This window comes from Oculina patagonica, chromosome 2 (genome assembly GCF_052425735.1).
Source record: "Oculina patagonica isolate OP01 chromosome 2, crgOcupat, whole genome shotgun sequence".
NCBI lineage: Eukaryota > Metazoa > Cnidaria > Anthozoa > Scleractinia > Oculinidae > Oculina > Oculina patagonica.
This window is the reverse complement of record NC_135759.1, coordinates 34650292-34663974: the sequence shown is the minus strand read 5'-3', so window position 1 is coordinate 34663974 and position 13683 is coordinate 34650292. Positions and strand designations below refer to the sequence as shown.

The following is a 13683-nucleotide window of genomic DNA, read 5'->3' as shown; positions in this document are numbered from 1 at the left end:
CATTTAACATACAGAATATTCAAGTTCAGAATTATTGTTAATTAACATTAAAATCTTTTTTTCTTTTTTATCTTTTTTTTAAATGTAAGAAAAAACACAGTGAAAAAAGTCCTTAATGCGCTAATAAAGAAAAACTATAATTTCAGTTGTCGGTGACAAGGCGGCCTAAATTGGCGAGTGTTTACAAGATCGAGTTCGTGTTTACAAGATCGAGTTCTCGCTAGTGTGACATTTACTTGAGCTTAGCAATAAAGCCTTTTGAACTACAATAATTTTAAATTTTGTTACCTATATGGGTGTGTAGGGCAACTGGAGCTCTTGCCTTTCTTTCAAAAATTTAAGTTTTCATGCGTAATGTCCACGGAGCTTTCATAAACTTGTTAACATATCGATCGTAAGACATGGATTAATTCAACTTCAACTTCAACTTGGAAGTAGCCAAATAATACACAAATTGTGTATACACATGTTAGCTATAGCCAGCAAAAGGAGTTCTCGGGTTGGCTAAAATAAACAGAAAAGTGCAGCCGGACCGATCGTCGTTTCTTTTTTATCACATAAATAGATTTACTTTTTTTTTACCCGTTTTTATTATGTAAATAGCTTCTTTTTTTAACTTATTTTAACTTTAAATTATTAATTGTAATAGTTGTACAATGATAGGTTTAAGTTTTTTTTAAAGTTTTTGCTTAGTCAGGTGTCCACAGTAGTATATAATGTTCCAAAATTAGCCCGTTTTTAATTAATTCAAAATGGCCGCCCCATACAAACCCTTGTAAAATTTGGGAAATGAACGTGAGGTGCTAAGGAGGAGTCCAAAAACGAAAATGAGGTGCACATACCCCGGTTTTAATTTATTCAAAATGGCCGCCCATACAAACCTTTGTAAAATGTGAGAAGTGAACTGAGGTGCTAGAGGAGTCAATAACGAAATGAGGTGCACATACCCCGGTTTTAATTTATTCAAAATGGCCGCCCATACAAACCCTTGTAAAATGTGAGAAGTGAACGTGAGGTGCTAAGGAGGTACCAAAAAACGAAAATGAGGTGCACATACCCCGGTTTTAATTAATTCAAAATGGCCGCCCCATACAAACCCTTGTAAAATTTGAGAAGTGAGCGTGAGGTGCTAAAGAGGAGTCAATAAACGAAAATGAGGTGCACATACCCCGGTTTTAATTAATTCAAAATGGCCGCCCCATACAAACCCTTGGTAGGTTCCAAAGTGAACGTGAGGTGATAAGGAGGAGCCAAAAACGAAAATGAGATGCACAGTTCATGTCATGTGAATAGAGAAAAATGATAAGGCACTGCGTTGTTAACTTTCCTAGGAATTTTGGTTGGCGATTCTGAGAAAACGGTTGACTTGAAAATAGCTTTACACAGATGTGCTAGCAAGAGAAAAACACGATCCAGTGCATTTAAAGATTTTCTTTAATACGACTTTCAAGATGTGTGACATAACAAACTGCTCCATGGAAGAACTGATCGAGAGTGAAGGAAAAAAGCCAAATCGATTCAATCGAGACGAACCGCTCAACAAACGACAACAATTCTCTACATTCTAAAGTATATTTTCCGTCTCGGAACATTGTTAGCAGTCTTAAATGTGAAATCTTTAGTTTAAAGGCTAGCGTTAATTTTCACTAAACTGGTTTAATTCATAGTTGGATGTTCCCTTTGATTTTAGGGCCGCAAAAAATTTTTCGCTGAGAAACACGCCTTTGAACGACAAATGAACCGCACGCTAAATTCTATTTTTCGCGAACGATAAAAATCACAACGAAGTCGTTGACACCTTTGTTTTGTCTAAAACATGTGAAAAATTCGGCCCAATGACTTGCTTTGAGTTTCACTGAAATAATATCATTCATGGTTGGACGTCCCTTTTGATTTAAGGGCCGCAAAAAATTATTTTTCTTCGAGTAAAATGCATTTGAACAACGGCCAAATGTACCGCACGCTAAAATTATATTTAATTCTTTCCGAACCGTAGAATCACAACAGAGCCGTTGACACATTTGTTTAGGGTTTTAAAAAAACGTTTAAGCTTCCACTTCTAGTGGCTAGGTTTTAACTTTTTACTGAATTATAGATGAACGTTCCTCCGATTCTGCGACCGCGAAAAGAAAAGATGAAAGGCGTTTGAAGCGGTTGTTTATGAAAAACAACGACAACTGCGCGAGTAATTTCGCAAAAAAAAAAAAATAATTCAGTCGATAAAGACGAGTTGTTCATTTGTTAAATTCGGTTTCATGTTTTCTTGACCCTAAAAATACTGGACTGAACGGAATTATCGGGTCTAAAACCTTCTTCTTTACTATCCTCGGTTAATGATGGCCGCAGGAACAAACATAGAACACTAAACTTCTCCTCATCGCGTAACCAAATTTATTTTTTTTTTTTTTAAGCGGTAAATACAATTTATCAAACGCTCTCCGTTTTGTACAGTAAAGTCTGGAGACATTAGCTCACCTTAAAGCTTACATCCTTCTTGAAAAGAGCTGCAATTCGACAAGAAAAACTCTGTCCGTTTCACTGTACTTTTCCGAGAATGGATTCCTAGAAAAACGCGCGAGGCCTAACGAGAATTCCGAGAAAAAAAAAACACGCGCGACCCTCCACGGGGTTAAACCGGTTAAATCCGGCTGACCGGGAAAATCCGGTCAGCCGTGCCGCAGTCGGCATAGTTGTTGTCCATATTTGGCATCTTACACGTGTTATTTTGACGCAGTCGGCGGAGTGTTTGTCCTTATTTAGCGTCTTATTGACGTCATGCACACGCCATCCGGGTATATAAAGCAGGGGAAACTGGATTCGTTATCAGTTCAGTGGCAGAAGGCAGAGTGAATTTCTCAGAAGAAAAAAGGAGAAGGAGAATTCTGGACAAGGTAAATTGAATTGGATTTTTTTTTTTTTTGTGGTTGATTTCAGGGTGAAGATCTTTTTTTATCGTTCGCCATCTTTGATTGAAGAACAAGAAGGGCGAAGACAAGAAAAAACTACCTTTGAATTAAGTCAATTTGATTTTCGTTCGCCATCTTTGATTTTGACATATCAATGTGTCATTTTTTAGGCTACGTTGAAACATGGAAGAAATAGATCTTAATTTGACTGGTGAATGAGATTTGGAAAGGATCAATCAACGGGGTGAGCAAATTTAAAGTCATTGTCTGTGCAAGTAGTCGATTACTGATCGACAAGGTCGTAGTCATTTTATGGTTTAGGGGCCGACTACGTTCCTCCCTCCCTGCTTGCACATGAGTTAATAAACTGTCTTTCAATCTAGTGCCAATCAATCAAACAACCACGAGTCAATCAGAAAACGACCTGGCCAACTGTCAATCAAAATCTGTCAAACCGTGAACCAATCAGAAAACGAACTGACCACCTGTCAATCAAACCATTTTTCTAGGTGTATAAAAGGAGGTGTACATGGGACAGCACCTCATTTTAAACCAAACACGCAGATGGAATCTTGCAAATATTGTGACAAAACATTCAAAACTCAGCGAAGCCTTAAAAGACATGTGAAATCCGTTCACGGACAAAAAAAAGCATTTCAATGTTCTAAATGCAAAAGAGCATTTAACAGACGGGACAACCTCAACCGCCATGTTGGAAAGGTGCATGAAAAGAAGAAAAGCCCAAAACCGTCACCACCTCGTCCAGAGCCACAGCTGCCGAGGCCACCAGACGCACTAGAAAAAGACCCGAGAGAGTGTCCACCCCATTTATTATCTGACTTGTGTGAGAACTATCGTCAATGCTATATAAACAATTGGCACCAAATCCGGTCAAGGCAACGGGGAGGTCAGTTTTCAAAGGTGTACACAATCCGCCTTGAAAGAGACAGTGATATTGCTGCCATTCCTCGAGACATTTTTGCACAGCAAACCACTGCTTTCAAGATCAACATAGCGTTTGGTTTTATTCTGTTTAAAGAAGCTGAATCTGAAAGAGAGGAAGTGCGTTACTACTACCCATCACAGAACGGATTCTTGTTTGACGAACCAAAGGTAGTTGCCAACGAAACAGATTTAGAAGGGCTGCTCGAGGAACTGGAAGGAAAAGACTGGCAGGAGTACGTGCGAGAAAGAAAGCCCAATTCCAAGTGGCGTGTAGCATTGTTGACTAATGTAGCCTTTCACGTATATCCAATGGTGGAACGTCCCATTGGCCGAGGAAGAGGCAGCCTCCCCAAGTGGTTAATAGAAAATCGTGGGCTGGATGCACTAGAAAACGATAAGCGCACTGGACAACTCTATGATGACAACCTATGTTACTTTCGCTGCCTGGCACGGCATCTTGGTTGTGGTTTGAGAAACCTAGAAGGCAAAACAAAGCAGCTCGCCAGCAGTTTTTTGGCTACTCTTGACCACCCAGAGACATTTATCGGCGTAACATTACCAGAGCTTCACAGCCTTGACAAACTGTTTGGCATACACACATTTGTCTATTCACTGGGGAAAGATGGAAAGGTGGAGCTGGTGCACCGCCCCACCACCAGGCTCACAAAAAAAGAGTCCCATGGCGCACTCAAGCTCAATTTGTTCAACTCTCACTTCAGCTACATCAAAGACATGGCAAAATACAGCCACTGTTATGTCTGTAGGCAGTGCGAGGCTACGTTTCCCAAGCCACATCGACTGCGTCGCCACGAGCAAAGTTGTGAAGCGAAAATCAGATTTATGTACCCTGGTGGTGTTTACCATTCACCCCACACCATCTTTGATAAAATAGAAGACGAGGGGATCACTGTGGATGAAGAGCTGAAATTCTCAAAATACCGTGCCACCTTTGACATAGAAGTCTACTTCCCGAAAACAGCAGAGCTTCCTGCAAAGAGACCGAAGTTAGAATGGACAAATGAGCACCGACTGCTTAGTGTGAGTGTAGCAAGCAATATTCCAGGCTACGAAACCCCCAAGTGCTTTGTGGTAGCTGGAGAAGAAATAGAACACACTCAACAACTAGTTGCTGACTTTGTGGACTACCTAAATCAGATTGGTGAGACAGCCTTCCAGCTGGAATTGGAGAGGTATCAAGAGCTCAAAGATACCATTGCAGTGAACCTGAGACCCGATCCTGCTCCTGTTGACCCTCATTTGATGACCCACCCTTTGCAAGCAAACATTCCTGTGCGCAAGCTGGAGGCTGGTGAGCATGTTGGGTTTGATGATGATGATGATAGTGATGAAGAGACTGATGAAGAAACAGAAGAGGATAAGAGTTTTATCGATGATGATGAAGAAGAAATCGGTCAAGAAGATCACTCGTTTTACCGACGCATCAATCAAGAACTTGACCTTAAGACTGCCAAAGTGGGTAAAGAACAGGAGCCTTATCTTGCACGACATCCCGGACACAAAAAGAAAAAGACCAAGGCTCAGAAACTCTTAGAAGAACTTGACGAACATATTTCTGAATTGCCTGTGATTGGATTCAACTCTGGAAAGTATGATATCAATGTCCTTAAGGAGGTACTAATACCGACGTTGGTCCAAAACCAAGGCATACAATTCACCATCAAGAAGAATCAAGCTTATCTAGCACTCAAATCAGGGAAGTTGAAGTTTCTAGACGTAAGCAACTTCTTGGCTGCTGGCTCTTCCTATGCAGGGTTCCTGAAAGCGTATGACTGTTCCCAAGAGAAGGGTCACTTCCCCTACAAGTGGTTAGATAGTTTGGACAAACTAGACCATCCTCGATTACCAGAACAAAGTGCTTTTTCTTCGTGGCTGAGAAATACCACCATTAGTGCAGAAGAGTATGCTCAATGTCAAGAAGCGTGGCAGAAAGAAGGAATGGAGACAATGCGTGACTTCCTGGTATGGTATAACAACCTCGATGTCAGTCCGTTTCTAGAAGCGCTTGAAAAGATGAGCAATTTCTGGAAAACGAAGGGGATTGACATGGTCAAAGAGGCCATCAGCCTTCCAGGTCTAGCATTTCAGTTTGAAATGGGTTTCCTCAAACAACAAGGCGTTCACCTGTCAAGCTTCCACAGTGAGCCACTATACCAGCTGTTTCGCAATAACATGGTCGGTGGACCTTCGATTATTTTTAAGCGCTATGCTGAGGCAAAAGTAACAAACATACGCAGCAACCCTGCAAAACCTGTCAAGAAGATCGTGGGCTACGATGCTAATGGGCTTTACCTCTGGGCCCTCTGCCAACCCATGCCTGTGGGCCTGTACACGCATTGGCAGTATTCTTCTCAAGAGTGCAAGTTGGAACCAACTTTTCCGTGGAGAGCAGCCGATGAGTGGCTTAGCTGGGTCAGCCGTGACATTGTCAACTTGCGAACCCGACTCACCAATACAGAGAAACGGCTAGGGGATTGCCAGCTGCCTGTGGATGGATTTGATCCATCTACTAATACTCCCTATGAATTCATGGGCTGCTTTTGGCATGGTTGTACAACCTGTTTTCCACCAGATGACCCACATCCCACCCGTGGTGAGACCTATGGGTACTGGTACAAGAAGACCCAAGAGAAACTTGCGTACCTAGAACACATTGGACACCCTGCTGTGATTATGTGGGAGTGTGAGTGGAAAGAAAAGAAAAAAGAACATTCAGAGATCAACCAATACCTCAACCAGCAATTTCCAGGAAGAGCCCAGCGCTGGCAAAAGAAAAGCCCTGAGAAGATCATACAAGCGGTCGAAGATGGAAGTTTCTTTGGAACCGTGGAGGTGGATATTCATGTACCTACAGAACTGAAAGGCAAGTTCTCGGAGATGACGCCCATCTTCAAGAACGTCGAAATTACAAGGGACGTCATCGGCCCCCACATGCGTCAGTTTGCAGAAAACCATGATATCATGTCCAGACCAAGGCGGAGTCTCATTGGAAGTTACTTTGGACAAAAAATCTTGCTGGCTACCCCGTTACTGAAATTCTACCTGGAAGAAGGCCTCAAGGTCACCCACGTCTACCAAGCCATTCAGTGGACACCCAAAGCCTGTTTTGGCCCTTTCGGGGATTTTGTGAGTGAGTCACGCAGAGAAGCAGATGCAGACCCCCATCAAAAGATTCTGGGGGAGACAGCAAAAACCGTTGGCAATGCCGGGTATGGTCGCTTTCTTATGGATGTGACCCGACACCAGAAGGTGGCCTATGTAAAAGATGAGAGAAAAGTTGGTCGGGCCATTAACAGTTTCTTGTTTTGAGATCTAGAAGAACTGCCTGAAGGCGTGTACGAGATCAAGAGTGCCAAGAAGAGATTAAAGATGGAACTACCCATCCAGATCGGGTTTTTTGTTTACAATTATGCCAAGTTGAAGATGCTTGAGTTTTATTATGGTTGTATCGACAAGTACTTAGCCAGAGAAAACTATGAATATTTGGAGATGGATACCGATTCAGCCTACATGAGTCTGGCAGGAGACTCCATTGGTGAGCTGGTCAAGCCCGAGCTTCGAGAAGAATGGGAGCGGGACAAGAACAACTGGTTTCCCCGTTCAGATACACCTGAACATGCCGCCTTCGATAGACGCACGCCTGGGTTGTTCAAAGTAGAATGGAGCGGAGATGGTTTCGTGGGGCTTAACTCGAAGAAATACTCTTGTTGGGGCGAACAGGGCAACAAAGCTTCCTGTAAAGGTATTTCGAAACGACTGAACAACCCCACCAAGGATATCTATTTGGATGTCCTAAAAGGAGGAGAGAGTCAGGACGGTGAAAACAGAGGATTCAGAGTGGCAGGAAACAAAGTATTGACTTACAGTCAACACCGAACAGGATTCTCGTATTTCTACCCCAAAAGGGAAGTACTTGAGGATGGAGTGTCAACCATCCCCTTGGACATTTAAGAAAACACGCAAAAAAAAAGAGAACTTGAAATGACTAGGTTGCATTCTTTTGTTTTAAAATAACCATGAAGCTTGTGAACATTTTTTTAAACTATCAGGAGTTTGATGTTTTGAGATGTTTATGAATAAAAGTACTTGTTGATTGTATAACATGCGTCCCCTGGTTTGAGTGAGTGTGTGCATCCCAAAAATGTATAAAAGCGCGTGCACACCGAAACGTTTTTCATTTTACGAAAGTCATCGTCGAGTGCACATCATGAGTGTGGAAGAACAATTCCGAACCATTCGTCAGTTGCTGGAGCAGCTGGCTTACATCAGTACCCAACTGTCCAACACCCTGGTGTCCAGGGTGGTAGAAAGTTCACCCCAGTTATACATGAAAACCAAGCTTCGACTGTTGAGTGCCATTGGATCTTTGCCACAAGAAGTCATGGAAATCCAACAAGCCTGGGAAGAGATGAACTATGAATGGAAACGAGCTGGATTGGCAAATTCTCTGGAGGAGAACAATAGCCAGACAAAGAACAAGGCTGCAGACAATGAACCAGCCAAACGTGGACGAAAGAAAAAAAAAGACACCTCCGCTACTCTGGAAGAATCGATCCACGACCTCGGACCCTTTGTGGCCTTCCCTGACTCTCCATAACAAAGGAAAACTGTAATGAAAACTTGAGAGAACAAAGTTAATAAATAGAATGAATGTTTAAAAGCAGTGTTTATTTGTGTGTTAGCATGGCGAAGAAACAGAGCACGCTAGATGCCTTGTATTTAGATGAAGACAGCCCTTACGCGTTGAGTGGGAATGCGCAGGAATTGATCAGTGCCGCTAAATCCTTAGGCGTGTCTCGACAAGCTGCTCAAACGTATTTGCAAGGTGAACCCTCCTTTACCTTACACCGACCGCGACGCGAAGATTTTCCCCGCAGTAAGACCGTGGTGGGACCGTCCCTCGATCATACCTGGCAAGCCGATTTAGTCGAAATGCAGGATCGGAAATTGGTGGCAGCTAACAAGCGAACGCGTTACCTCCTTACCGTCATCGACGTCTTGAGCAAGTATGCCTGGGTGGTGGGTTTGAAAAGTAAACGCGGGACAGCCGTGCGAGATGCGTTGCGGTACTTGCTGGAACACAACCAGGGACGGCGACCCGTAAATTTGCACACCGATCAAGGTAAAGAATTTTACAACAAACACGTAAAACGTTTGTTGGACGAGTACGACATCCACCACTATTCCACGCAGGGAGAACCCAAAGCTTCCGTGGTCGAGCGTTTTAATCGTTCCCTGAAAGAACTCACCTACAAGTACATGACTGCGCACAACACGCCCAAGTACTTAGACGCCTTACCCGAACTAGTGGACAGGTACAACCAACGCATTCATTCAAGCATTCGAATGGCACCTGCCGACGTGAACGACTACAATGCCGAAGTGGTGTGGCAACGGTTGTACAAACCTACAATCCCATTGAACCGTTACAAGTTTCGTCCCGGGGATTTCGTCAGAACCTCCAAGTTGTTGGGGAAGGACAAGAGACGAGGTGCGTTCGGTTTTAAGAGTGCCAAAGGGGTGTGGTCACGAGCCGTGTACACCGTGGTGGATCGCAAGCGACAAGTGGCAGATGGCGTGAATTATTACACGTTGGAAGATTGGCAAGGGCGGAAGGTGAAAGGTCGTTTCTACGAACCTCAACTACAAAAGGTTCGAGGGTTACCCAATCGGTGGCGCGTGGCCAAAAAGCTTAAATACAAAGGACGTGGACCCACTCGACAAGTGTTAGTGAGCTGGCAAGGAGTGGCACCTGATTATCAGACGTGGATTTCACGCAAAGACTTGAAACAGTATGAGTAAGCCATGGGAACGCGACAATGATTTCATCATGTATTTGAACAGTGGGGATCAAGGGACTCACCCTCTAGAACCTGACGTGACGACAGTACGCTCCGCCTTTCGACAGGAGTTGGAAATTCCCTTGACCTTGTCCCAAGACTGGCAAGTGGCTCTAGTCAGTATGTATTATACACACTCCTTTGGCAACGCGGTGCTGAAATTGCCTGCCGATTACCACTGCCAAGTGGGGCGTGTGGAGACAAGTCTTCCATCGCAATCCATTCAATTATCGCGTCACCAACAGTTTACACATGTCAAGCACGTGCTACAAGATTTAGTTCAACGACTGGGCTTGTACGTCTTCCCGACCTTATCTGGAGGCACACATCATTACGGGCAATTGCACATGGATTCTCCCAAAACGTTCGACAGAAACTTTCCCACCAATCCCAAACTGGATTATTTTCGTCGTGATGTGGTGGATGCCTGGTTGGCAACCGACAAGATCTTACCCACCACCTTTTTGGACGTCAAACGTTATCTCAACCAAGCTACCAGGACGCTGATGGGGGCCCGCCGTGTCAAGTATGTTTGGACACTCAAGGACAGTCCTCATCGTCCCAGGACACATTATGCCATCGACCTATGGGCTGAAGGTCAGTATGATCTGGGTGAATCGTTGGCCCTGCTCATGGGATTCCTAGAAATGGATCCCGATCATCGTGGAGCGTTGCGAATTCCACCCCACAACACTGTTTACGCCAATACAGGCAACAACACTCGAGCCCGCTTTGAGGTGACTCGACTCCTCGACAAGGGAAAGGACCCATTGGGAGGTGTGAGGATTTCATTGGACATTCACCCCAAACGACGCCGCTACATGTTTGGCAAGAGAATCCTGTTTGACGTGGGGGCGTGGCAAAAAAGCAACAATGCAGTGACCCCCTATGCCATACAAGAATTTCCAGTGACCATATTCAACTTAGAACCTGGTCGATGGTTGCTGCAAGTACAACCCAAGGGCTACGTGCGTTTTGATCACGGTTTGGAGGAGCTGATGGGAACCCACGTTCTCAAGGATGGTGAAAGTCTGCTACTACCCGAACCCGAGTCACCTATCGGGGAGCTGGTCAGCTTGTCCAATACAGATTTGAGCAAGTGTTTTGTGGAAGTGGACATCGTGGGATTGAGCATGACAGGAGAGCACCAGCGACACACATTGGCCGTGGTCCCGTTTAAAAGTCAGATGTATGGCAAGACCTGAACCAGCTCCGAGTCAATTTAAGAAACAGCGACAACCTAGGCATTCCATTTTACACGGGTCTCGTTGGGCTCTTGTTGTACTTTCACAAAGGCCCTGCTTTATCACCCACCATGCGATTTCAAGGGGGACGACGGGTGACCTTAGAAAGCAATGCGCAACTGGACCTGTTTCCTGACAACTCACCATCCCACTTCCGAGTGCGTCTGCCAGAGAGGTGGTCCTTGGACGAAACGTGGGAAGTGGGGCTGTTTCAGCTGCTGTTACCCCACACGTGGTGCAACGTGTTGAATCGGCAAGTGGGTCTTCGCATCCACTACGACCAGGATCACCCGGACGTGAGGATGTTTATACGTGCCGGCACCTATGTCACCGTGCAAGATGTGGTGGAAGGTTGGATGCAAGCCATGGAAGCCAATGCGCCTCAGAAGCACGATTTGGGTGGGCTAAAAGTCACCTTGGACGAACGAGGATTTAACGTGTGGACCTTTCCCAGTGCCGACTTCTCCGTGTATCTGCCAGCCTGGCTGGCCTGCGTCTTGGGCTACTTGGATTTTGACTCCTGGACTGTACCCTTCTATTTTCATTCCGACACCCATCGTCCCATTGTGGAAATCACCAAGCACGATGTTGACGGGAAACCCACCGAAGTGGAGATCACTCGAAGTCACACCATGGCCAAACACAGCCAAGCGAGTGTGTGGAGCACCATCTCTAAGTACTCCTTCCAGAACATGTACGTGCACTGCAACATCAGCGAACCGGTCTACGTGGGCTCCCAAATGGCCAAAGTCCTCTTGACCCACGGTGTAAACACGGACAAACAGAGGGTGGAAGACGTGTTCATTCCACACTTGCTTTTTTACCGACTGAGTCAGTACCAGATTCGCGACATCGAAATCGATATAAGGGACAACCAAGGTCGCCCCATACCATTCCAAGGTGGTGTGGTGACAGCGACCTTGTATTTCCGTCAGAGAGAGATTCCATAATGCCCGTCAAGAAACGATTCGCCCCATCTCAGTGGGTGCAAGTGGGAGGAGGAGGTACTTTCTACGACCAAGGCACCCCTGCGTATCAAGAAAGGGGGTGGTCACCGCTGTGGGCCCTGGCAGGTCAAGAGGCCACCTCTTTGGGCAAAGGAGTGGCCTGCAAGGCTGCCAAGCGATTTCGTCAGTCCTACTGCCAAGACACCGAACAACCCGTCAAGAAAAAGAAGAAGAAGCGACAGCAAGAAGGAGGGTATGGCTTTGACGAAGTGGCCTGGCAAATGATCAAAGGTCTGGGTAAGGCAGGTGCCAAGGCGGCCAGGTTAGGAGCCGGCAAAGCCATCCAATCCGATCTGGCGCAAAAAAAGGCCATGGAACTCGTGTCTCCATTTGTAGGCCAAGCCCTGGACACATTGGGGGATAAAGTTGCAGGTCAACAAGGCGGTATTCTTCCTCTCTTGGGGTTGATTCCAAGTTTAGTCAAGCAACTGGGTGGAACTGGCAATGATACCTATCGATCCGGCACTGAACCCTATCAGGAAGGAGGGTTCCTCTCGCTGTTGGGACTGATGCCTAGCTTACTCAAGAATCAAAAAGGAAGTGGAAAGAGAAAGCGTCCCAAAGTCATCACAGGTGCCTCCACGACATTGAATCGACTGTTTCGCCGACAAGGTGGACGTAACGTGGGTGTGTTGCCAGAAATCATTCCTGGTCCACAAGTAGGCATGGGTCGACGTCGACGACCGGGACAGCACTGTTTTCAAGGCTTGCCTTAGGAAAAAAAGATATAAAGGCAACACACTCGTGCCATTTGAGTTCAGTTCCTCGCCATGGAGTCCTTGAGTTTACAGGCCGACAAAGGTCAGTACGACTACCGACCGCAACGGAAGATCGATGCCACCGAGTACAAGTGGCAGTTTGAGGACATCAAACCCTTGACGCATTCGTCCACCCCATTGCAGTTTCGCATCGACGATCGCCCCTATCCTTTTTGTCCTCGAGAAATGGAACTGCATCTGCGAGTGAAGTTTAAAGAGGGTAACACCAAAGCCCTAGCCTATCATAACAATACGTCCAACCTCATCGTGGGACCAGTGAATAACTTTGGCTACAGTTGCATTCGACAAGTGCGTTGCAAAGTCAATAATGCCGAAACGGAATCTGCCTCAGGAGTAAATTTAGCCTATCGAGAGTATTTTCGAACCCTGTTGGAGTCTGATCCCTGGGATGAAAAGAGCAAGCTGAAGCGTCAAGGGTGGTACCGGGATGTGGCTGGTCAAATGGACAAGTGGGGAGGAAAACTAGACGAAACAGCCAAGATGAATGCCGGTGGTATCTCCCGTCAACGAGTCATGGTGAATACCACGGGTGAATACGAGTTCAACGTCTGTCCCATGCCCAGCAATTTCACTCAAGTCGACTAGAATGTACCTCCCAACACCAAAGTGGAGTTTGACATTGAATTCAACAACCCGGAGTTTACCCTGATGGCCAAGAAGTACAAAGACAATGGTGATGGAACTGCAGCCACCTCCTCTGACAAAGTGTCCTTTGAAGTGATGGTGAACAAATCCTTTGTACGCGTGTTCTATCGCGTACCTGTGAAAGACATCATGCAGTACATGGAAGAACAAGTGGAGAAGACCACTGTCGTCAACCCGATGACCTTCCCCTTCCGACGGATGCGTTGTGACAACTATCAGTTGACAGCCAATCAAACGCAAATAGACATCAACGACGTGTTCCGAGGACGATCGCCCCGGTTGTTTTGGTTGGTGTTGGT

General features: G+C 45.5%; 2 protein-coding genes across 2 annotated transcripts in view; one reads left to right on the top strand and one right to left on the bottom strand.

Annotated features, from left to right (window-relative positions):
* LOC144644373 (phospholipase D1-like) overlaps positions 1-13683 on the bottom strand; it is a 44685-nt gene that overhangs the window by 17470 nt on the left and 13532 nt on the right. The gene's annotated exons all lie outside the window — the stretch shown is intronic.
* LOC144644372 (uncharacterized) lies at positions 2840-7184 on the top strand. Its single transcript, XM_078503845.1, has 3 exons — positions 2840-2891; positions 3077-3150; positions 3416-7184. Exons 2-3 carry the CDS (start codon positions 3122-3124, stop codon positions 7176-7178), a joined length of 3792 nt encoding a protein of 1263 aa, XP_078359971.1. The 5' UTR covers positions 2840-2891; positions 3077-3121; the 3' UTR covers positions 7179-7184.

Bases quoted from the DNA above. Each gene is read 5' to 3' on its own strand.
- LOC144644372 (XM_078503845.1), top strand. From the start codon at position 3,122: ATGAGATTTGGAAAGGATCAATCAACGGG. The intron at 3,151-3,415 runs GTGAGCAAATTT...CCATTTTTCTAG, and splicing joins GGAAAGGATCAATCAACGGG to GTGTATAAAAGGAGGTGTAC.